Raw genomic sequence first — 22,852 nt, 5'->3', positions numbered from 1 at the left:
AGTGGGTGGTGAGCAATTTCATTGTGCATCGCTTGTCTTTTCTTGGGTTTTATTTCTCTTTTTTTGTTATATTCCCTTCATCATTATTATTATTGTTATATTATTGTATTTTACTTTAGTTATTAAACCGTTCTTATCTCAACCCATGAATTTTACCTCTTTTTTTTTATTCTCCTCCCCATCCCAGTGGAGAGGGTAGGGGAGAGTGAGCAAGCAGCTGCGTGGTGCTTAGTTGCTGGCTGGGGTTAAACCACGACACATATAGATTCAGGCCTAAGAACAGAAGTCCTGGAATAGACATGGTTTCCCCATGAACTTCTTTATTTCTACAAAAGGAACTCAAGATGGACATCCTGGACAACTGGTGTCTCAGCAGAGAAAGAATATGACAGACAGGACATACGGCCAAACACCGCCCGAGTGTAAAAAATGTTCATAAGATATTTGTTAAACTGTTGTTACATTTATTTTGGAAGAAAACTGTATTTTATAGGCCTCGCATTGGGAGTGTGTTTTCATTAAAGGGGTGAAGGCAAGCATCATGGAAATTATAATACATAAAAAAATGTTAAATCCAATTTTGAGGGAATTTTGCAAGCATGCAAGTCTTGACTTGAATTAAGAGAAGGACTTAAGCCAAATCTTTCATTTCTTGTGCCTCCAAAACTTCCACTGGCAGCAGTGGAAATCCTGGATTGATGAATAAAATATTATCAGATGCTTTGTTTGATCTCAACAGATCAAATATTTGATTTTGGATCCTATTTTCTTCCCTTAACGTAAAAAAAAATCTGCTTAATGGAAATATATAGAAGTCATTCAGCATCCAAGAATATCTCTCAATTCACGTAAGTGTTAACTGAAGACTGGACGACAAATGAATAAAAGTGCATGACTCCTACTCCAATGCTAAAATGCTGACTTCAGACTCTTTTAAAAGATGTATTATTATTAAAATTGTATTACCATTTTCCAAGCACTACTATAAAATAAAGAAGTGCTAAAATTAAATAATGAAACTAAAGACATATCTAATCTGTGACATGTTCAAGGAAAACAGCCAGATTAGAGCAATCTAGCTAAAAATCTATTTGAATAGTTGTTTCTTTCTTCTGTAACTAATCTCACAAGCAGCTACATCCCTGCCAGATATTTAGGCACATGCTTCACCTTGAGCACTGATTTGCTGATTTAGGGCCCAAGGGTTTAAACCATAAAAGAGAAACTAAGACATAATTAAGTGCCTTTTAATTAGGCCAGTAACATAACTTTAATAAATGCTTGTGTACAAACCACAACTTTTTAGCCTGCACTGACTTTTTTAAAAATAAATTTTATAAAATATTCTTTCACATAAATTATGCTCCTTGTATCTTCAACAATGTCCTTGTTCTTGTCATTTCATTCAACACCCTTCTAATCACATACTTTTTACTTCAAGTAGGTCAGTTCTGTATGTTTACCATGATGATAAATACACATTTTGCAACAGCTTACAATTTTCCTAAACTGGATAAATTTGCAGGGGGAGGAAATCTTTGTTCACTGTTTTTACAAAATGTAAATATTAGGATAACACATTACATTACTTTCTGCCATGTTTTGATCACTGGAGAAAATAAAAATAAAGCTTTTATTCTCATCATATTTTAAAACATGAGCATAAGTTTTATGAACAATCAGAAATTTAAGACTTCAGGAATATCTCAGAGAATCTCTATGTTTTAAAGGTGAGTTAACATCTGCAAAATTACGACTGGAGTTGTTTGTTGAAACATGGGCATATTCAGCATCTTGTAGCAATCATTTCTATAGTATAACTGATAAATCTTATTAAAATTATGTACATTATCCAATAAACCATACTTGATTGCAGAAAAAATATTGAAATTGCAAGTGTATCCTGAAATATACAGAAGTGTTAAGTTTTTATTAGGAAATCACATTTAGAAAGATAAAGAGTATGTATAACACTACATGACTTCTGTTTTTTGACTTAACTTCATACTCTCATTGTTTGGAGTTCTCTATTTTCTCAAAACAAAATGAAAAACAGAGTGAATACATTTTTTGGAAAATATTTTTTATTATAAAATGTACAGTATATTGACCTTAATATTATAAAACACTGTAATGTATCAGAGTCTTGTAAAGACCAATAATTTATAAAATGAGACCAAGTTCATTGTTACTCTTTCTAGTCTCATAGTCTGATTTAAAAACATATATAAAATATATAATGAATGATTTGACTGTAGCATCCTTAGTAGCTGGAAAAGGTTTGTTCATATGTTAAGGTAAGTAATGTCTGCATGTATTTTTATTAAAATAGATCACTCTTATTTGCTAAGTTAGTCTTTGATTTTGAAGAGCTGATAGGAGAATGAACAGAAAGGTTAGTAATCATATTCTATAAGGCTAGATTATGTAAAAGCGCTGCAGGGTGTTAAGAAAATTATGTTTTACTAAAGCACTTCTATCACTGCAGCTCATTTATTAACAGTTAATACTTCTTTGGTACTTTTAAGGTGCTTGTTAGAACAAGGAATAGCTTTGGACTATTGACAAGAATAGAGTACTTTAGGTCTCAGATGCTATTGGATAGCATGAAAAACCACACTACACTCTCTTAACAATTTAAAGACCTTTTCCAACGTGTTAGTCTCCTCAGTTTCAGTATGTCTACTGCCTCCTTTTATTGCAGGGACTTACTACCATATTGAGTACAAAAGCAATGCACTTTGCATGAAAATAGGATTAATTCCTTTTTTTCCTGCCCTCAGCCTTCCTGGCTTTGTTGCAAGCAGTACTTTCCTTGTTGCACTTGCTTGGCAGTGACTTGAACACTAGTACCCAGCCAAAGGCATTTGTTTTAGTGTTAGAATATGTGTATGTAGGTTGTTTTCGAATCACTGCCTAGTATATTTTTAGCAGTGCATTTATAGAAGCCTGCATCCCTTTGAGTAGACTGCTGGATGACTAATGACCCCTGAGGGTGGAGGAATTTGTTTCCATACAGACGGGACTGAGCTCCTGTTGTCAGATGTGATTTGTCTGGAAGCTCCCACGTTATTTCTGCTTTAGGAATCCCAATGGCCATGCAGTTCAGTTTTACTGAATTTCCAGGCCTTGCATAGATGACGGGTGCGGGCTCACTGGTGATCCGGGGAGGATAGGCTATCACAATGACAGGCACGTTCATAACAGAAGTGCCATACTCCGAGGACACCTTGCACAGGTAAGTCCCCCTGTCAAACACAGAAGCCTCGCGCACCGTCAGTGAGCCATTCTCCTGCAGGGAAAAGCGACCCACAGCTTGGGGGGCATCCAGAACCATCCCATTGGGCAGCGTCCAGGAGACCTGTGCCCGCTGGTTTGGCTGGGTGATGCAATGGAGCTGCAGAGTTTCTCCATTGATGATGCTCACCAGGTTGTTGTACTGGTTGCTGATTTCTGGCCTGAGTCCCACCTTCAGGAAGACTACTCGTTCCACATAACCTCCTGGGTTTCTGGCTGTACAGCGGTAAGTCCCAGCATCCCCAGCGGAGAGGCTGCTGATGTGTAAGATCCCATCCCTCTTATGGTAAAATCTGTGCAGACGGCTGCCACTCAGCACTTCAGTGCCATTGGGAAGGATCCAGCTTGTGCTGGGCTTGGGGTTCCCCTGGACTGAGCAGTTTAGATTGATGCTGTGCCCAGCAATGGCAGTGATCCTTTCATTGATGGGATCTCTGAAGGAGGGTTTCTCCAAATGGTCTGTGATGAGGAGCTGCACAATCAGTCTCGCTTCCCCTCCTTCGTTCCGTCCGATGCATATGAGCTGCACCGCGTCTGTCTGCCTCACCCCTCTGATGTCCAATGTACCATTGCGATGCACAGTGATCCTGTTCCCATAGTAGGGAGCTGGCAGGATTACTCCTTCTGGAAAAGCCCATAAGACCCGTGGAGCAGGGATGCCTTCAGCTTTGCAGTCAATAAGTTTCCGGCTGTCCCTGGTGGCTGTCTCCCTCACAGATGTTATTGCACTGAGGTGACCATTGATTCTGGGAGGCTGAACATTAACGTGGATCCAGACGATTTTCCGATCTTCGCCAGCGCTGTTCCGCACTACGCAAGTATAGTTACCACTGTCAGATCTTTGGGCCTTTTGGATGAGCAGGGTGCCATCCCTATAGATCTGGTATTTGTCAGATAGGGCAGGAATGGGCCTGTTGGTTGGGGAGAGCCAGGTCACTTTGGGAGTGGGTTCTCCTTTGGCTTCACATGCTACTGTGACAACATCACCATAGGGTACATTAATAATGACGTAAGTTTTGTTCCTGATAGTTGCAGGCTCAGCCACTACTTTGACGCGCACTTTCATCTCATCCTTCCCAATCTGGTTCTCGGCATAGCAGGTGTAGTCCCCTTCCTCTCTCAGTCCAACGTCATTGAAATACAGGGTTCCATTATTGAAGACCACGTACCGCTTCGTCCGGCTGCCGCTGTCATCTGACTGCATGAAGGTATTGATCATACTGCCATCTGGGAGACCCCAGGAGATCTCAGGATCTGGCAGACCTGTGGCTACACAGTCAACTTTCAGGTCCCCTCCGTACTTGACCTTGTGGTTATTCTCATTCTTATGTTCTATTTTTGCTGGTTTCATCATCACATTCACTTTAAGGACCACGTAGTCATCCCCGATCTTATTGCGGGCCACACACAAATAGTCTCCTGCATCTTTATCTGTAACTGAATGGACAACCAAAGTCCCGTTGCTGAATACTTTGATTCTAGTCTCCAAGCTACTGTAAGGAAAGAAAAAAAGAAGAGAACATGAGCTGCAAAAATCACATTTTAGGTATTAATTACTGAGTGAAACCTGGGGAAAAAACCAAATAACTCAACCATGCTGAAAAAAAGGAGAGGAGCATTGCTATCGTTAGATAATTAGATGGTCTGAAACGTCCAAGATCATCACCACCAAAAAGCAAATGGAAAAAAAATGATTCTATTCACTCGTAACCAAGCAATTCTATTCCATTCAATGACTTTAATGGTGGTTTTGAGCATTAAACACCAAATGATGGTATTTTTGACTCTTCTGACTGCAGGTACATTATTGTGTAACATTCAAATATGGGATCTCTGAATGATACACTCCACATAAACCTATATGGACCATAACTATGGCGTCTGGCACTTGGGTCCTCAGCTTAAAACAAATCAAGATGAGTAACTTCCTCTGGCAACAGGTATAACACTTTAAACCTTTAGAACAATCACAAAGAAGCAAAATATTGCTAAGCTTTGAAATATGGAAAAAAAGATTTTCAGTGTGCTAAAAAGCTAGTATTCCTTTCCACTTCAATATGGAATTGGTGTATTGTGGTCAAAACTAATTTCCTCAGTAGCCCCAATTTTCTCCCCAAAGAAGATCTCCTGTATTTGAAAACCAGCCCACATAAAGATCACGAGGGAAAATGAAAAAAAAACCAAACAGTATTTTGTTGCTATTACTGTGAGGCATAAAATGAATTCTGGATTTCATGCTATCTACAGGCTATGCAAATATATTTTTTGTCAATGAAAAAAATGACAACTATGTTCAGCTATTAAGAAAGTTGTTGACAATTGTGCATTTTAATTTCAGTACATTTCTCATCTGTCTATAGTGCTCAAAGAGTGAGTAATGAATAATTTATAGAGAAGAAATTGTGTTTTCAGCAAAGTCTTAGGACAATTATTGTAGATTTGGAGAAGTGATATTTTACTTGATATTGCGAACATTGGAGAAGGTATTGTTTTAGGCATTTATATGCAACTGGGTTTGCACAAACCTTATTGCAAAGTAATATTTATTTATACAAGGATGTTAAAATGATCATGCTTACTGAAATAATTATAAGATGATTTCTTTGCCCCATATTTACTGTGTATAATGATTTGTACAACAGATAAACAAAATTCAGCGAACCCTTTTCTTCTGGGGAAAAGCAGGCACCGATGCAACTCCATGCGGACTAAGCACATTGGAACAAGCAGTACACAAGCTGTATATCTTAACTTTTGCCATTGGACTTTTTACTATATTTACAAGTGGCTGTAAAAGACAAATAGTGGCAGCTTATCCCAAACGCCTGATGCTGACTTTTCAAGAGTATGATTGTTTTCAAGAAAATTATGCTAAGTTACGACTTGGCTATCTTTTGATATAATTTCAAATTCTTCCTTAAGGATTGGGGGCCTCATTCAAAACTCACAGAAGTCAAGAATGAAACTTGTACAGATACAGATGGTTTTAGTTCTCGAAGTTCATCTAAACTGTAATTTAGGTGTGACACCTCAAATAGTAATTTACCTGTGTAGGGAATCAATCATCCTTTTGGAAGGCAACCTCCATAATATCCGAGGCCAGGGGTCACCCGAAGCACTACAGTCCAAATGCAGGATGCTGCCATATGTTACATCTGTTCTCTGAGGAGAGCTCCCAGTGATCTTGGCATTAGACGCGTGCTTCTTCACATGGAGCTGTATTGTTCTCCTGGCAGCTCCCACCATATTAGCAGCAATGCACTCATAGGTCCCACTGTCCCTGGGGGAGACGTTGCGAATGTAAAGAGTTCCATTGGGAAAAACAAATAAATTCCCATTGACAAACTGAGAAGGTCGGACTTGCGTGCCATCAAAGACCACCCAGCGGATGCTGGGAGAAGGTGCTGCTTTGGCAGTGCAGTGGATGTTAATACTGCTACCGAGGGGCAAGGAAATGTTCTCTTGCTTATCCTGCTGGATGATGGGGGGTAAGGCTGCGATGTGCAGCCTCACTGCAATGCTGTCAGCTCCTGCAGCATTGCTTGCTACGCATTTGTAAACTCCTCGGTCTGAAAAAGTTGCTTGCTTGATAGACAGGGTTCGATTTTCATGAAGCATTATCCTGCCTTCTGTGGTGGTGACTGTCTGCAAAATCTTCCTATCTGGGAAAATCCATGAAATATGTGGGCTTGGAGTCCCACTAGCCTGACATTCCATTGCTATGGTGTCTCCAAAATAGACCGTGACATCTCGATAGCGGGAAAGTAAAATTTTGGGCTGGTGGGCTACAACTGTAAGCACAATGATCATTTTATCTATGCCATGCAGGTTCTGAGCTGTGCACAAATACTGTCCACGATCCTGAAGTTGAACATTTCTGATAAGGAGGGTACCATTTTTCCAGACTTCAAACCTTTGTAACCTGGTGTTGGCTGACATTAGAGCTCCTGGGAAGGTGAGAGGAAAGAAAAAAAACGGAAAGTCAAAGAGCTTAAGACATACATCATTGCATTGAAGAAGTCTTACCTAAGATTTTAGATTTACTTAACACCAACTACAACTTCAGATGGATCACATAACGTCTGACACTCTCCATAGCTCCAGTTAGTCTTTGTTTCTATTGCAGAACTAACCATACTAGCTTGCAAGCATGTACAGTGTGGGAACTTTTAAGGGCTTTATGCTTTAGGATTCCTCTTAAATCTTTACGTAATTTCTCTTTTCCTTCTGCCTATGGAAATGACATACACATCAATATTTAAGGCAGCAATGTTAACAAACCCATACTCACAAACTCTAACTGCTGTGAATAATCATTAAATGGCAGAGGTTTTCTTTTACTACAAGAAATACTGCAAAGTTATTTTACCTGCAATGATTAGTTGCAGTCAGTCACTTTTTAAAAGAGACAGAAATTATTCTCCAGTGCTTTGGACTATTCCTGCAATCATTTTGCATTTCTGTGCAACAACCCAAGTATTTGTACCCTTAAAAAACCATGTGGAAGAACACATTTTTCTCTTGTCTTACCTGTAGAGACTTTTGTCCAAGTAATAAAAGGTTTGGGTTCCCCTACTGCATCACAAGGGATAAAAGCATCTGCTTCAGCAAGAATGGATATGCTCTGGGACCCTTTTGTGATAATTTTAGGTCTTTCTCCATGTATCCTGAAATTAGTGGAAGATTGAATTACAGTCGAATTGTGTGGCATAATGCCTCCCACATAAGGCACAGATGGAACTTTTTGATGATGATGATGATGATGATGGACACTTTTAAAAGGATGAACTGTGGTGGATATCTGTGGTTTTGTGTGCTGAAAGGCTGGAGGGGTGATCTTCAAAATCACTGCTGGTGGTGATGTGGTGGTTGTGGTGTGTGGCATTGGAGGCACTGGAATAGCTGTAGCTTTCTGCACTGTAATCCTAGTAGGGAAGACCTGGCCAACCTTCTTCTCATTTGTGTCTTTTGGGACTAGTTGACTAGGGACCACTGGTTTAGGATGCAAACCTAAATGAGGGAATATCCTTGTTCTGTTGAAAAGGAATGGCATTCTGGAACTGGGATAATAGGGGATCCCTTGACTTGGTAGTCTCCCTGCTGTGCCTCTGTTATCTGGGACATAGTTATTTCCAAAAAATCTTGAATTAATATTGTATCTGTTCTGACCCTGATTACCAAACTTGCTTGCAGTGAATGGATTTGTTTTGTGAAATGGAGACGCTTGTGTTGGGGTAGTTGTTTCTCTCTGAGAGGCAAAAGATTTTTTGTCCTGGATGGTATGTGCTGCATATGCTGTTATCTCTGGTTTGTTTGTGTAGTGAAGAGGCTGCTGTGTTATAAAATAGCGAAATGAACCTTGTGTTACAATATATGGAGGCTTCACTGTGCCTCTTACTGGAACATGCTTTGGAGGCACAACAGGCAGTCTTTGGTTTAGGCTTGGTATCATTCCAGCGGGTGGATGGGGAAGGTTTGGATTTAGCAGTAAACTATTGTTTGACTTGCTACTATACAACTCTTTGAATTGCTCCTCTTTCAACTGTATGCTAATCCTGTTTTGGCTAGAGGAAGGAGTAGGGTGTACCATCTGTCTTGAGCTCACCACCATTTTGTCACCACCTGCTTCAACTTGTTTTGCTTCTGGGAACCTTTCTTGATTGAAGGCATTACTTTCCTCGGTGGTATAATGAAGAGAAGGATGTGAAGTGCTTGAAATGGAAGGGGGAAGAGTGGCAAATTTTATAAATGGAATAAAGGCAGTGGATGTAGTCAGAAGCCTTTCAGTTGTCTGCGAAGTGGGATCACGATGGAATACATGTGACATAGCTTCCTTTTTATCCAAGGAAGATGGCTTTGTCCCAGTCTGGGAAGCAACAGATTTCTTTGTTTCTCTAAGTAGAAAAGTCTGAGTTTCTGTCGTGCTGAAGGAGGAGGACAAAGTAATCATCTCATGTTGCTGAGGTGTCTCAGTTATTGCTGGTGTTTCTAAAGACACTGTGGGCTTCCATGGCTCCTTTGAACCTTCCACTGTGCCAACAGGAATACTTAAGTCAGCCATAGTGGGATATTTCAGCTGGAATGTTCCGGTGTTTGTTTCATTAACCGCAACTTCTGAGTCAAATAGGACAGGCTCTTCTTGAGATTCTGGTTTTGCAGATAGTATCAAGCTGTTCATATGCTCAGGAGAAGCTGTTGTGCTTGATTGTTCTGCCTTACTATCCATAGTTATAGAATCTGCTTTAATGCCCTTCTCCTCAGATATATTGACTAATGAACGGTATGCTGGCACTTCACTTTGCTCTGGTTTCAGAGGTGCACTTGACTCTTTCGTGGGAACTGCGTCATGTACAACATATGATGATAAAATCGTGATAGGTGCAGTCACTGGAAGTGCCAAGGTTTTGGGAGCAGCAGAGAGTGTCACATGTTTTGCTTCAGGTGGAGAAGCAGTAGGCCTAAAGAATGAAGTTGTGACCACCTCTCTGATTTTGGTAATTTTCTCTAAGACAATCGAATCAGTAACTAATGGAGGAGTGAATTCCACATGCTTCTCTTCCTTAGCCTGTATTTTGACATTGTTTTTAAGATCAGGACTTGCAAGAGTTGCAGAAGATGTTCTGGTCACAGGTTCAACTTCAGGTGTCCTTGGAACGACAGGCATTGCCTCTGTGGTTAAAACAGCAGCAGGGGAAGGCTTTGGTCTTTGTCGGATTCTGTTTGGCCTCAATCTCCTTCTCCCATAAGGCCTTTTTCTAACATGCTGTGTAATAAGTGAAGGCATGGTCTTTCTATAGGGAGTTGTTGTTGTGGCCACAGTGGTCAATCTACTGATGGAAGAAGCAGTTTTTATCCCCTCTGTTGTTTTACGAAGAGCATCAGTACTATGCAAAATGAATGTGGGATCTGGTTTTGGAGCAGCCAGGTTTCTACGTTCTCCTCCCTGAAAACTCTCTGCATAACTGCTGGACATGCTTTCTTGAGTCAATGTATTCCTGTGGGTCTCAGGTTCTTCCATGCTCTGAACCCTGATGGGTGTGACAGATGGAAAACTTGTACTTAAGTCTGCCATTTTTGGCTGACCTGTGGATACTTCTTTGCGCTGGTCTATCAAGTCATCGCTCTTTTCTGTAACAAATGGAGAAACGGATGAAGAAATGGTAGTAGTGCCTACAGAACCTGTTGGGATGATCTCATCCAGCTGAGAAGGTGTTAAAATTATGGTGTCAACACTCATGGGGTCCACTTCATTTAACTTCACACTTGTCTCTATGACACTATGAAGATCCACAGTCTGAGACTCAGCTAGGACAGTAGCATCAAGTGGTAGCTCAGCAAAAGCAGAATTTTCCTCTGATATAGAAGATATAGTTCTATCTTCACTTTCCACTGTGAATGAACTGCTCTGGATTCTAGGAAAGTTTGTTACAACTTGTCTGGTTAGAGGGTCTTCAGTGAAAGCATGGATATTTTCTCTAACTACAACTGAATCATCAGTCCTGACATCAAGATGCTGCTGGCCTTGGGGTTGCACAGTTGCAGAGACAGGAGTCAAATATGGACCTGATACAGCGATTTGTACAGAGTTTATACTTGCAGGTGTTTCTAAAGCCCTGTGGTCGGAGAAAGGTTCAGTTTCCGACCTCGTTAATATGGATTGGACTGAAAATGCGTTAGTGTTGTGGGAAACAGTGACTGGGAATGGCTCATCTTCACTCACAGGTGATGTATCAGCAGAGGAATCTACCACATCAGCTGCTGTCTCTGAAGGCGGAGGGCTAGCTACTGGATGAGGGACTGGAGTAGTTTTCTGCATGACTGATGGCACTGCGGTTGTTGAAGAAATGGCTGTAGCTGTTGTTGTTCTAGGAAGATTCTTCCCACGGACCTTTGCCAAAATGTCAGCCCAATGCTGTGGATTAATCTGCTTGCTTGCCACATTAATTCTCCTTCGAGATTCAAATACTCTCCGGCCTTCTGCAACATTGCTGTCATGGGTTTTATCAGTACTCTTCCAGATTTTCATTTTCCTTCTGCCCTTCTTCCCCTTTTTAATTTGAGCCTCTGGCACCTGGTCACTTTTTTGTTTGAAGGATATTTCCCAGTCTTTCAGGTGGTTCTTTCTTCGTGGGAACTCCTCCACCCCTCCTGTCCCTGATCCCTCTCCATCATCTATGACTCGCCCTCTTGTTTTTGACAAACTTTTTGAGCCTGGGCGCTTTTTTAGTTTTACTCTTTTAAATGACCTATCAGACACCATTTTATTTACTGTGACCCTTACAACAAACTGATCTGATCCCTGCTGATTGACAGCCACACATCTGTAATGGCCACTATCACTGACGTGGCTTTTTGGAATAAGCAAAGTGCCATTGTCCAACATATATCCTTTTGAAGAGTTTGATAAATCAGTAAGTACCTGGCTGTTTGGAAGAATCCAGTTCAACTGTGGCTCTGGGATGCCAACTGCATTGCATGGCAAAACTATTGGATCTCCAACATTTTTTTCAACTCTCACTACGTCTGAATCAGCTACCTGTATAGCTGGAGGCTGCACTACAAGTCTGTAAGCCATTACATCCACATCATCTCTCACTTGGGCAACACAGTGGTACAAACCACCATCAGTGTAACTCACTGCTTTGATTATTAGCTGGCCGCTACTAAGAATGGAAAACCTACTGTCTTTCTGATTAAATGGCGCCTGCAGTTTAGTCCCATCTGGAAAGAGCCACTGAATGGAGGGGCCCTCAGAGGCTTTCACATCGCAGCTCAGCTGAAACTCCGACCCTTCCACCACACTCTGCGCTGTCCTTGTGCTCTGGTTTTGCTCTATCATTACCCAGCTTCTCTGCTGCCCAGTGTCTTTGGTACGAAATTTCTGAGAAAATGCTGTAAAAAAAGATAGCACCACTTTTTTCCCTGTGCTCTGGTGCCTGTTTAATTGGATATTTATAAGAGCTTGCATTACCCAGGAAGGCTCAGCCAGTATTTGAGCTTTTACGCCTGTGTAGTAAAGAGCATCATAATCTGAGCCTTGCCTGTACTGATAGCTTATTTTAGGCTCTTTGCTGAGCATAAATTCCCTCTCTAACTTGACAGGTACTTCACTGTAATAAGCTATAAGCTTCCATAGTTTTTCATAGTTTTCTCGATTCATTGGACATTCAAAATCCAGTGAAATTGTAGCATTTATATCTATCTCCTGAGTCTGGATTTGATTCCACTGAATTCTGGTAGAGCCTGTTGGTTTTTTGATTTCACAGTTCAGGTGGACTATATTGCCATGCTCATCAGTCATATTTAGAGTAATGTTCCATGGAGAGGACTGAAGCTCTTCCAGAGGGAGTTCGTAACTGTCACCATCTTCTTCATCTTGAGTGCTGCTATTCTGCCTCAGTGAGGACTGAATGACAGGTTTCCTACAGGAAATATCTTTCAAGTTTTGAATATCTTCTTTCTGCAGCTGTTTCGGGCTGTTGCACTTAGGACAGAGCTGCCCCCCTTCATAGGCTTTGTCCTTTTTGCATTTTAAAACACCTGCAAGAAAAAAAAAAGAAAGAAAAAAAAAGGGGGGAGACAAAAGATAGGTAAGCTGAAAAACTCTGTCCTAGAGTTAGAGAACTCTCAAAAGTGCAAAATGGACCGCATGAGGAATGCATTATGGCAGATGACACATAAGGCAAGGCTTTTAAAACGGCACCTCTTTGTTTTACAGTTGAATGGGTGCCTGATTCTCAAACTGACCACAATTTCTTCTGACTTTAATGAGAGGATCGAATACTCCATCCTTCTGAAAATTAGATTCACTGCCTCTGAATAAAATGCCTAGAAATTGAAGTCTTCAGAGCAATATTTTATAAGTCAGCAAAAATCTACACTGTGTTAAAAAGTCTGCATCTGTTCAGTGACAGCCTACCTATCGAACTTGTGGATCTAACGTGAAGAGGACTGGGTCCTCTCAGCTTTCAAACATGCAGCATTTGCCCGAGAAATGCTGAACTTCATCATTAAATAATCCAAGAAGCTTTTTATTCTTCTCTATTCATTAACAACAGTACTGGCAATATACAAAACATTCTACTGTAGCTACCAAAATCTGCCAACTAGTTCCTGCACTTACAAGCTTATCAGCAGCAAAAAAAAAAGTAAGTAAGTGCCACTTCTTCCCTGACCTCTGAAATAACTGTAAACTCTGCAACGATAAAATAAAAACTAAAACAGAGAAGGAGCACTAAAACAGGAAATGATAGCCTTGACTCCTCTCTTCTAACAATGCCAGAAATACTCCTGTCTGCAAAATAACAGTCATATATTTATTACATTGTTCTGCTCACTAGAATGTCAAATGTCGCCTTACATATTTAGTTTGGAAACATGTTGTAAATAAAATGTATTCCAGTTATTCTAGGAATAACTGTCATGCTGATCACTCCTGAGGAATAAGGGATCTTTGAATGAATGACCAATATACGGGTGGGTAATAAGGCAAAATGTTAGAAGAAGGGGAAGAGTGGCAAAATTTCATACCATTTTTTAATTAAAAATATATGCTTTTCCAGTCTGATACATTAATTTGCTTGAAAAGTTCTTACAAATGGAATATTTAACTGAACCAGTCTATCACTTGCAGATTCAAGTATGATGTTTCAAAGATAAGGAAGCACGCTTCATGACAGAACTGGCCCACAACCAACTTGGCAGTGGTCACATTGGTCTGAAGAACTTTAATAACTCTATCTGGACAGAATTCCCAAAGAAGGTAATGTTATAGTTATATAAAGATGCAAAACCTGTCATACATGTAAATGGCATGGATAAATTATTTTCTCTTTCCCATAATCATTGCTGTTGTAGTGCAAAAAGGGAATCTAATTGAATAAAAATGTTAAAAAGCCAACACTGCACAAGGGAAGAAAGTTCATCTAGTATTTCATTGTTATAACTTACAGTGCAACTTAAGTACACTTAATATACATACTCATTTGGATCAAGGAGAGTATATAAGAATATTAAAATGTAAGCTAGTGAAATAGAATATCGAAGTTAGATGCCTCAAGTATCAGTTCAGGCAGGAACACTTACATTACACATTCAAGTATCACACACTTTTAAAAGTATTGTCGTATAGCTAAGTGCAAAACCGCGATGAATTACGTATTCTAAGATGGCAAGACCCACCATCATCCACCATACATGCTTCAAATCATTATATACACCTTGTGACTCCAGCATTCGAGACATCTTCAGCTGCAATTAAATGACAATTCCCTCTTAATATTTTAGCGGCAGCTCTGGTATAACACCAGTCCCTCTGGCCTACTACAGTAAGCACTTAGCAACCTGAGGTGGGGCATTAGTGAACTGAGATACCCAAATCGAAAACTGACATTCAAAAAACCCCTCATTTTGTGTATTCCTGATATATAGGCATTATAAAACTCTTCTGGTTGTTTTTTTTTTTTTTTTTGCTTCTTGTATTTTGCTTCTGCACATGACCAGAATTGTTCCAGCCTAAGCAGTGTGATACTTATCTCACATCTAAGCCTAAACGAAGATAGACCAGTTATTCTAGGAAAAAAATTGCAAGATTGTAGGTGTTCTTTGAAAATACTTAAACCAGATTTTCTCCATCACAAAAGGAAGTCGTGGTCAATGAAGAAACACAGGTAGACATGAAGGATGCATATTACTTAACAGCCTTAACTTTAATAGCATCAAAGTTAAAGGACTCATCCAGGAATTTGGAAACCTGGTTTCCATTCCTTCCTTAGCCAAACAAGTTCAAATCCAACGTTTCCACCTCCCACAAGAGCACATAGTTACTAGCTTTGCTGGTTGAGAACAATCGCCAGCCCTTAGTCAAAGGTGTATCGCTGTACAAAGGAACACATTAACAGGTTATAACCTATCTCCTCCTTCCAACTACAAATGTCACTATCACTTTTTCCATCTTGAATGTAATGGCTAATTCCTTTGGGTTTGAATACAGATTTTTAGCCAGTGACACACAACTGCTTCTTCTTTACACTGTTTTTTAAATACATGCATTTATTGAATGGTAATGGAACACAATAGTACACATAGACATCATGTAAGTAATAATACTCAGGAAATAACAGAACCATCCGTATGCAGAACAGGAAAAAAAAAGATCTAACATTATGAGTTGAAGAAGCATTGGCATTTTTGCTCTTACCTCCAGAAACTTCGTTCCATTCAAGGAGCCACTTTAAACTGCAGTCGCAGGCCCATGGATTCCCATGAAGGTAAAGATTTTCCAGCAGGGGCATGCCTTGAAACATCCCTGCAGGCAAGGTCCTAAGAGCATTTTCAGATAGGTAGAGATGTCTCACTGTTGACAGTTTGAAATAATCAAGGACCATAAATGTTGAAAAGGTGTGGGGGTGAAGCTGCTGGAGCAAATTTCCTTCTAAGTGGACCAGTCTCAGAGAAGTTAATCCATTAAAAGCATTTGGATGAATAAACTCAATTCTGTTGTGGTCCATGTGCAGTCTCATTAAGCTTGAAAGTCCTTGAAGAGTTTGGCCAGTTATGACTTTCAATTTATTGTAACTAATTTTGAAAACCTAAAAGAAAAAAAAAAAAAAAGAGATTAATTTTGGTTTTTGATCTAAATCCAAACAGAATAGCAAGCAAGCAGAGGTTTTCCTCCCACATTCAAATATCCTCTGCACCACTGAAAAATGATACGCTGGTCAAAGAGGGAGAACACAACTGAGTATTAGTTGGCATTATCAAGTATGACATAGACGTAGTTAATAGATCTCCAGTGTATTTGGGGAAAAATGTTACCTTAAACCTAAGAAAGGCATTACAAAACCCGCTTGTTTTTGTCTTTTGTTATTCATGGAAGTTAGAATTTATGAAATTCAGTAAGACCTGAGCATTACCTGTAGAGACACAAGATCTTTCAAAGCACCATTAGGTATATTCTGAATGTCATTTCCATGTATCATGAGCAATTCCAGTTTTGTAAGTCCTGCAAAGGAGTTTTCGTGTATAGACTGTATACTGTTAAACCTGGAAAAAAATCACATGTGCAGTTACATTTTATGCACTGAGTGTCATGGACTGCAAATGTAAAATTAGCATAACCTAAGTTTCAGGAAAAACTGGAGGGATCTTAATGCATTGTCAAAGGGCCAGAAGTTACTGAAACATTTTTACAAGGCCAAGTATACTTAGTTCATGTTTAGATTAAGATTTCTTTTAACTCAATTTGTGGCACTTTAGCTGTAATTTAGGAGTAAGAGTAATAAATAGGAGTTTAAGTTCAAATAGTTGTCAGTGTGTTTTTCCATGCAGCTTGGTTTATGGAACGGTAATAAATTAATGGCCTGTAGCCAAACAATGATGCTATGGAGTCTGGCAAACTAGGCAGGCTGCAGTGTTGCCAAAACAGCATCTAACAATAAATGAATAACGATTTGGAGAGAGGACATTAAAAATAGGTATCTCCCAAACAGCATGAGAAGCAGGAAGTCACATCCCGCTTCACTGACTGTTACATGTAATTTGCTACAGCAACTAATTACATAAGATCTAGGAATTGACCTTCCGATTACATAATTTGAGCCTAGAAAACCCTTTTAGAGAAGTAATATCGAAAATCTACTTCTTGAAAATAATTCAGTTTCACTTTGGACAAATAAATCAGGTTTTATTTGCCAATACAGAAGTCTTAAGGTCGGTGGCCTAGCTCTACATTCGGGGTTTTCCACATGTAGACATAAAATTAAATGTACGAGCTAATCTGGGCATTAAGCCTCTGAATTAAGCATAGAATTTTAAATATTTTTCCTATTTTGTAACACTTTCTAGAAAGGAAGGGAAGAGACAGCGAGAAATTAAAATGCTTTGAATATGGAGGAAATACTTTCAGATCCTCATCATGTTACCTATCTGAAGATTCTGAATTTGCTAAAAATTTAGGCTACTGTTTTGATATTTTTAGTCCTATTACAGATCTACTAGGCTTATAGCAGTCATCCTGTTAAAATTCCTTATTTCAACATCAGGCCTTCTAAAAAATATTAAGTTCTCTAAATAATTTTACCTAAATTATTTCTAGTTAGGAAAACAATCTTTACCTACTAAATATATAGCACCTTAAAATACAAATATGGTAAAAGCTGCTTTCCAAATTGAAAGAAATGCAACAACAGATAGCTAAGACTGTTTTTCCACGGGAAGGGGCAAAGATAGGAAAGGGCTTTTATGCTAGCAGTATCAAATAACGTACTTTTATTAAAAAACAGCCAAAATGTCTAAATAACTTAGAAGCCTACATCGCATTTTGAAAAGCAATTTAGGGATAGAGTTTGCCACAGAATGTTGATGTATGGGGGAGAGTTGACTGTGAATATGTGTGGGTTTGAATGTGGGGGGAGAGGGAGGCATTTTTGACTCAAAAATGGCATGAAAGTACAGATTGCTGTAATACAGAGTTACTGAGTACAAGGGCACTTTGAGACTAAAATCAAAATTAGGCTTTAGGTGGATAAAGTGCTGGTGGATACAAATTTTAACTATGGAGAAGCAAAAAAAAAATAAAATCAAGGTCCCTACTGTCAGTCATTGCATGGTGAGCTGCAGCTTACAGGCCTTGAGGTGGTCAGGGTGAGTTCATACCAGGCAGTGAGGCAGCTCTGATATCAAGCAGAAGAGGACTGTGACTCTTGCACCATGCCCTGTCACATAATGATCCTACACAGCACTTCTGTGACAGGCAGCCTGCCAACTGTACCTGCCTTCTTGTCTCACAATCTGACAGACAGGTGTGAGCTGGCAATACCCTGGAGGAGGAAAGTGAGTTGGAGCCTGAGCAATCTCTCCCCAAAACATTGATGTCTGCTTATATTGTGCTTAAGTTCCTTGAAAAAAAAAACCCAAAAACAACTGCAAAGGCAACAGAATAACTTTGTTTTTACTGTATTGCTTTAAGATATGCTATATGTCATTGTTCTCCAAAATGCTACCTGGCTACATCACAGAATTTTATTCCTGCTGTATTTTTTGACATCAGGGATAAAATTCACCATTTAGTAGAAACCCCATAGTAGGTTTAATTCAATCTGTTTTTTTATAGACTATAAAAGACTGCGTGTCCTATCTGTCAAGAACCACTGACACCATGATGTAAATATTTATTCGAAAACAACAGTAACTCTTCTTTGAAACAGGAAGGCTACGCTAAAGCTCTCTCCACGCCAGTACTGGCAGTGCTTGAAATACAGCGCCTGCGAGTAACCCCCCGTCTCTGCGATTCTACTTAAAAAGCAACACGCAGAGATCGCCGTCCGCGAAGAGCTCCGGCATTCGGCACCGAGACTGCGAAGCCGTTTGCTACGCCCTGCCATACAAACCCAAAATTGATTCTTTCCACATGTTTCGAAATCCTCGCCGGCACGGCTGCCAAGGACCGAAAGGTGCAGTGGACTTCGGTGGGGAGGTAGCAGGCGCAGGGCTGGGGGCAACCCAGGGCGCCCGGCGGCAGCCCCAGCCCCAGGATCAGCACCACGGAGAGCGCCCCCGCCGCCGCCCGCGCCCCCATCTTGTCGCCTCCCCTCGCCTCGCTCCTCCTGGGTCGTCCGGGGGGGAAACAGCCGGGGAGGGGGGGAGAGAGAGAAGAAACGTGATTGGTTTAAGTCCTTTTAGGAAGCTTTAGAGACCTAGCCGTGCTCCGCAGCGTCCCAGAAGGTCCGCAGAGTCAAGGCGAAGGGCAGTCGGGAAGAGGTTGTCTTCCTCCCGCCTCATTTGCTCCTTCAGAGTTAGCTTTCCCCCCGTAATTCCCTTCTACTACTCTACTAAAAACCTATCTTACCAAAGTCACGCTGTCTCCCCACGGTAATAAATTCCGTAGGCTTGTTCTATATGCCAAGGATAGTAGTAGTACTCCTCTCGCCTAAAAATTAGAAAACTTCAAGGGAAGCACCTAGTTCAAGCAAATTGCCATGGCTCCCTCTACAGTCAATGAAAGAAAAAAAGCCACCCACGTTCATTTCAAGAGGAACAATATCAGGTATCTACCTGATCGGGTACCCAGAAATAGTACGATTCAGCCTCATTAGGTCCCTGATTAGCTAACTCACCCAGCCTAGCTGCCAAGCTTTTAGACAGGCTACTAACTTTCAGGAGGGTAAAATGCGGCTGAGTGAGTCGCATTCATAGTGTCTATGGGAAATGCTGTCATTGAGAGAGAGAGAGTGAAGGAAAGAACTGGTTGGCCACAGATCTGGACTCTGTCATCCTCTGCCACACATTACTGTGCGATGCTGGATGTGCTCTTACGTTGCAATCTTAACCAAACAGGAGCTACGAATTGATAAATCTTGACAATTTATTTAGAAGCATAAGCACAGACCTAAGAAGAACTGTAAGCAACAAAATTTATACATATAATCTTGCCTTGCCTATCAACACTTGAGTTCAGATTTTCAGAACTGTGTGTCTAAACCTGGACGGCTAGACCCATGGAGGGTCATTTAAAGATGCGCACTGTGCCAGAACAGACAAGAAAACACAACTTGAACTTGACCTTGAGCACTAACCATTTCTGAAAATAAAATAATTTATGTGGATGTCTAATTACAGATTAAGCAGCCTAACTTGGTGAAATGAGTTTGAAATATCCCTATTCTTGTCCCTACCATCAGAAGAATTTGAGCTCTTCAGATTAAAGCCATACAGGAATGCAGGCTACTATTAGTAGCAGAAATTTAGTATTCCTGCTCTTGCATAACTGCGTGACAAAGATGGAAAGGCATTCCGTTCTACTAGCTATTATTAGTTCCATTAGTTATTGCTTTTAGTATAAAAGTCAGATTTTCTCAGATCTGCTAGCAATGAGACACACATTTTTTTTCCCTAAGACCATCATGTGCAAACCATTACAGTTCAAAGGAGAGGCTCATCGGGATGAAGAGGTTTCTCAAATATCTGTGGTCAAGTTAATGAGACGTTTACCATTCCTTACAAGACAAATAGCTTTTAATTCCGTTAAGAATATTCAGGTGCTCTTTTCCATAATGTTCCCTTTAATGAGAACTCCCTTTAAAAAACGTCCTATCCGTTTCGAGCCCCTTGGGGAGGGGGCACCGCATTTTGCTACAGGAGGTGCTCGCCGAGGTTAAGAGGAAATCGCGGTGACTCGCGAGGGGCTGGCGAAGAGCCGTCCTTCGTCCCGGTAAGAACCGACGCCGGCCTCCACCACCCACGTCCGAGCCGCTCTGCCGCAGATTTCGCGGGAGAAACCCCCGCGGGGCCCGGACGAGGTCGCCCCGCCCCGCCGCCAGGGGGCGCCCTCGACTGCCCCACCCCACCCACCCCACCCCCGCCGCCGCCATTGGCTGCCTCCCCCGCCGCCGCGCAGCGCGCCAGCCAATGGGCTGCGGCTCCACCGCGACCGTTAGGGCGGGGCCGGGGCGGGGCTGCGGCAGCCTGCCGGGGGGGCGGGGCGGCGGCAGGACCGCGCCCGCCCCGCGGGGAGGTTCGTGGGGTGGGGGGTGGGGGGGCGGCGGATCCTGCGCGGCGCTGCCCCTCCCGCCGGGCCGGGCCGAGCGCCAGCCGCCGCCGGGGTGGAAGCGCGGTTCTCCCCCCCCCCAACCGGGATTCTTTTTACCGTACCGGAGGGCAGATGCTTCCCGGTAGGGAAGAACGTCCCCGCAGGGCGCCCGACCGCCGATCCCCCCGCCGCCTCCTCCTCCTCCTCCTCCTCCTCCTCCTCCCGGCACGGACCCGCGAGGGAGAGCCCCCACCCCAAACCGTGTGTCCCCCCACCCCGGGCACCGGCCGCCCGCGGGCTCCTTACCTGCAGCCGGGCGCGGCGGTCTCAGCGGGCGCTGCCCGCCGCTCCCATACCCCCGGGGGGCTGCGGGCGAGCGGCGGCGGCGGCGGCGGCGACGCGGGGCGGCGCGGCGGGCGGGCGGCGGCTACCTGGCTCCCGGCCTCCCCTCCGGCACCGGCTCGCCGAGGCTCATCGCGGCCGGCGGCGGCCCGCCTCGACGCCGCCTTAGCGCTCCTCATGGCCCGTCATCCTGCGGGCTCCGCCGCCCCGGCCGGGTCGTCCCCCCCCCGGATAAGCATAAGCGATGGGCGGCAGCCGGGCAGGACACCGCCTGGGGCGTCGCTTTGGTTTTTTTGTTGGTTTGGGTTTTTTTTTTGTAGTTTTCTGCCAGAGCTCGCCTTCCCCGGCTGCCCCCTGCGTCCGCCGCAACCCCTCAACCCCGGCGGGAACCCAGCGCGTCGCTCCGGGCTCTGCCGAAACCGGGCGAGCGGGCGACGCCGGCGGTTCCCCGCCGTTTACCGGGTTGCCTGGGGAAGCGGCTCCCGAGGCGGCAGCACCACCAACCTCCCACCGCCCGCCGCCGCATGGGGGGAACGAGGGGCGCGGGGTAAGCGGAGCGTCCGCCGCTCCGCCCGCCTCCCCGCGCCGGGCGCTGTGCAAGGGGAGGGCGCGGCGGAGCGGCTCCTCTTGCGGGGGTGGGCGGCCCCTCCACGGGTGGAGAAGGGGGGGGGGAAGCTGCGGGCGGGCCCGCGGAGGAGTTGGGGGGGGGGGGAGGTGGGCGCCGGGGAAAGGCTGAGCCGGCGGCTGGGTCCGGGAGTTGAAGTTTTGGTGCCGGGAGCCGGGCGGAGCCGGTGGTTTTGGGACGCTGCGGGGTGAGGCTGCTCGTTTTGGGAGCTCACGGCCTGCGGGGTCGGGGGTATCGGCCCCAAACGGGAGCGATGTGGGTGTCCCGCCGCAGGACGGAGAAGGGAGCTCGGCCCGATCCGGCGGGTGTGCTGGCCCAGGACCGCTGCAGAGACCTGCACCCGGGCTGGGCGTGAGAATTTGATGGCCTGTCCCCCCGAATAAATGCTCGTGACCAGAAGGGACCTCAAAACTGGAGCGGGGAGGCAATGACAGCCGTACAGGAAAAGGCAGCAACCGGTAGCAAAACGAACCAGACTGAATGTAGACCCTGGCGTGAGCTGCCTTTTACCTTTAAAATCCGCCAGAGAAGCAAACTTCAATCTCGAATCATTAAATCATTAACGTCCCCCTCCTCAGTTTCCCTCCTGTATCAGCAATTTTATCAGTATGCAAAAGTAAGCCTACCTCCGGTCCAGAGAAAAATTCACATTCAGGTGTACCACAGTAGACCACACACTGTCCTCTACTTAGTTCCACTGTGGGGTTTTTGAATACACACATTTTTCTGTTGTCTAGATAGCCAGCATGGCAGTTACCCTCATCTGCTCCAGAAAAACGAACTTAGTCTTTCAAGACACAAAAGAGTTGCAGGAATCAGTATAGGTGCATCTTAAGCTGTAAGAATCCCTCTGAGGTTTGGCATGGAGCTTTCAAATTCCATCTCCACAGTACGTTTGCTATAGTAAATGGCATTACATCCTAGACTGTAAAGCTGTGACAGTTGTATCATCACTAAATTAATAGAAAGAATCAGAATCTGAGTTAATGAACCATTTTTGGCTCTGAAACCTGTAAGAGGTATGATTATCAAAAAAGTTGGGGGGAGAGCAACCTCTTCAA

At 43.0% G+C, this 22,852-nt stretch overlaps 1 protein-coding gene across 1 annotated transcript; it reads right to left on the bottom strand.

Moving 5' to 3' along the window:
- Positions 1–300: 300 nt before the first annotated feature.
- Positions 301–21,792, bottom strand: MXRA5 (matrix remodeling associated 5). Its single transcript, XM_069770476.1, has 7 exons — positions 21,131–21,792; positions 18,687–18,902; positions 16,212–16,341; positions 15,497–15,887; positions 7,828–12,837; positions 6,344–7,244; positions 301–4,790 (listed from the first exon to the last, which is right to left on the bottom strand). The coding sequence occupies exons 1-7, from the start codon at positions 21,343–21,345 to the stop codon at positions 2,879–2,881; spliced, it is 8,775 nt and encodes a 2,924-aa protein (XP_069626577.1). The 5' UTR covers positions 21,346–21,792; the 3' UTR covers positions 301–2,878.
- Positions 21,793–22,852: the final 1,060 nt, after the last annotated feature.

This window comes from Haliaeetus albicilla, chromosome 25 (assembly GCF_947461875.1).
Source record: "Haliaeetus albicilla chromosome 25, bHalAlb1.1, whole genome shotgun sequence".
In the NCBI taxonomy this organism is placed as follows: Eukaryota; Metazoa; Chordata; class Aves; order Accipitriformes; family Accipitridae; genus Haliaeetus; species Haliaeetus albicilla.
Note: the sequence above shows the minus strand (reverse complement) of the source record. Positions and strands in the feature narration are given on the sequence as shown.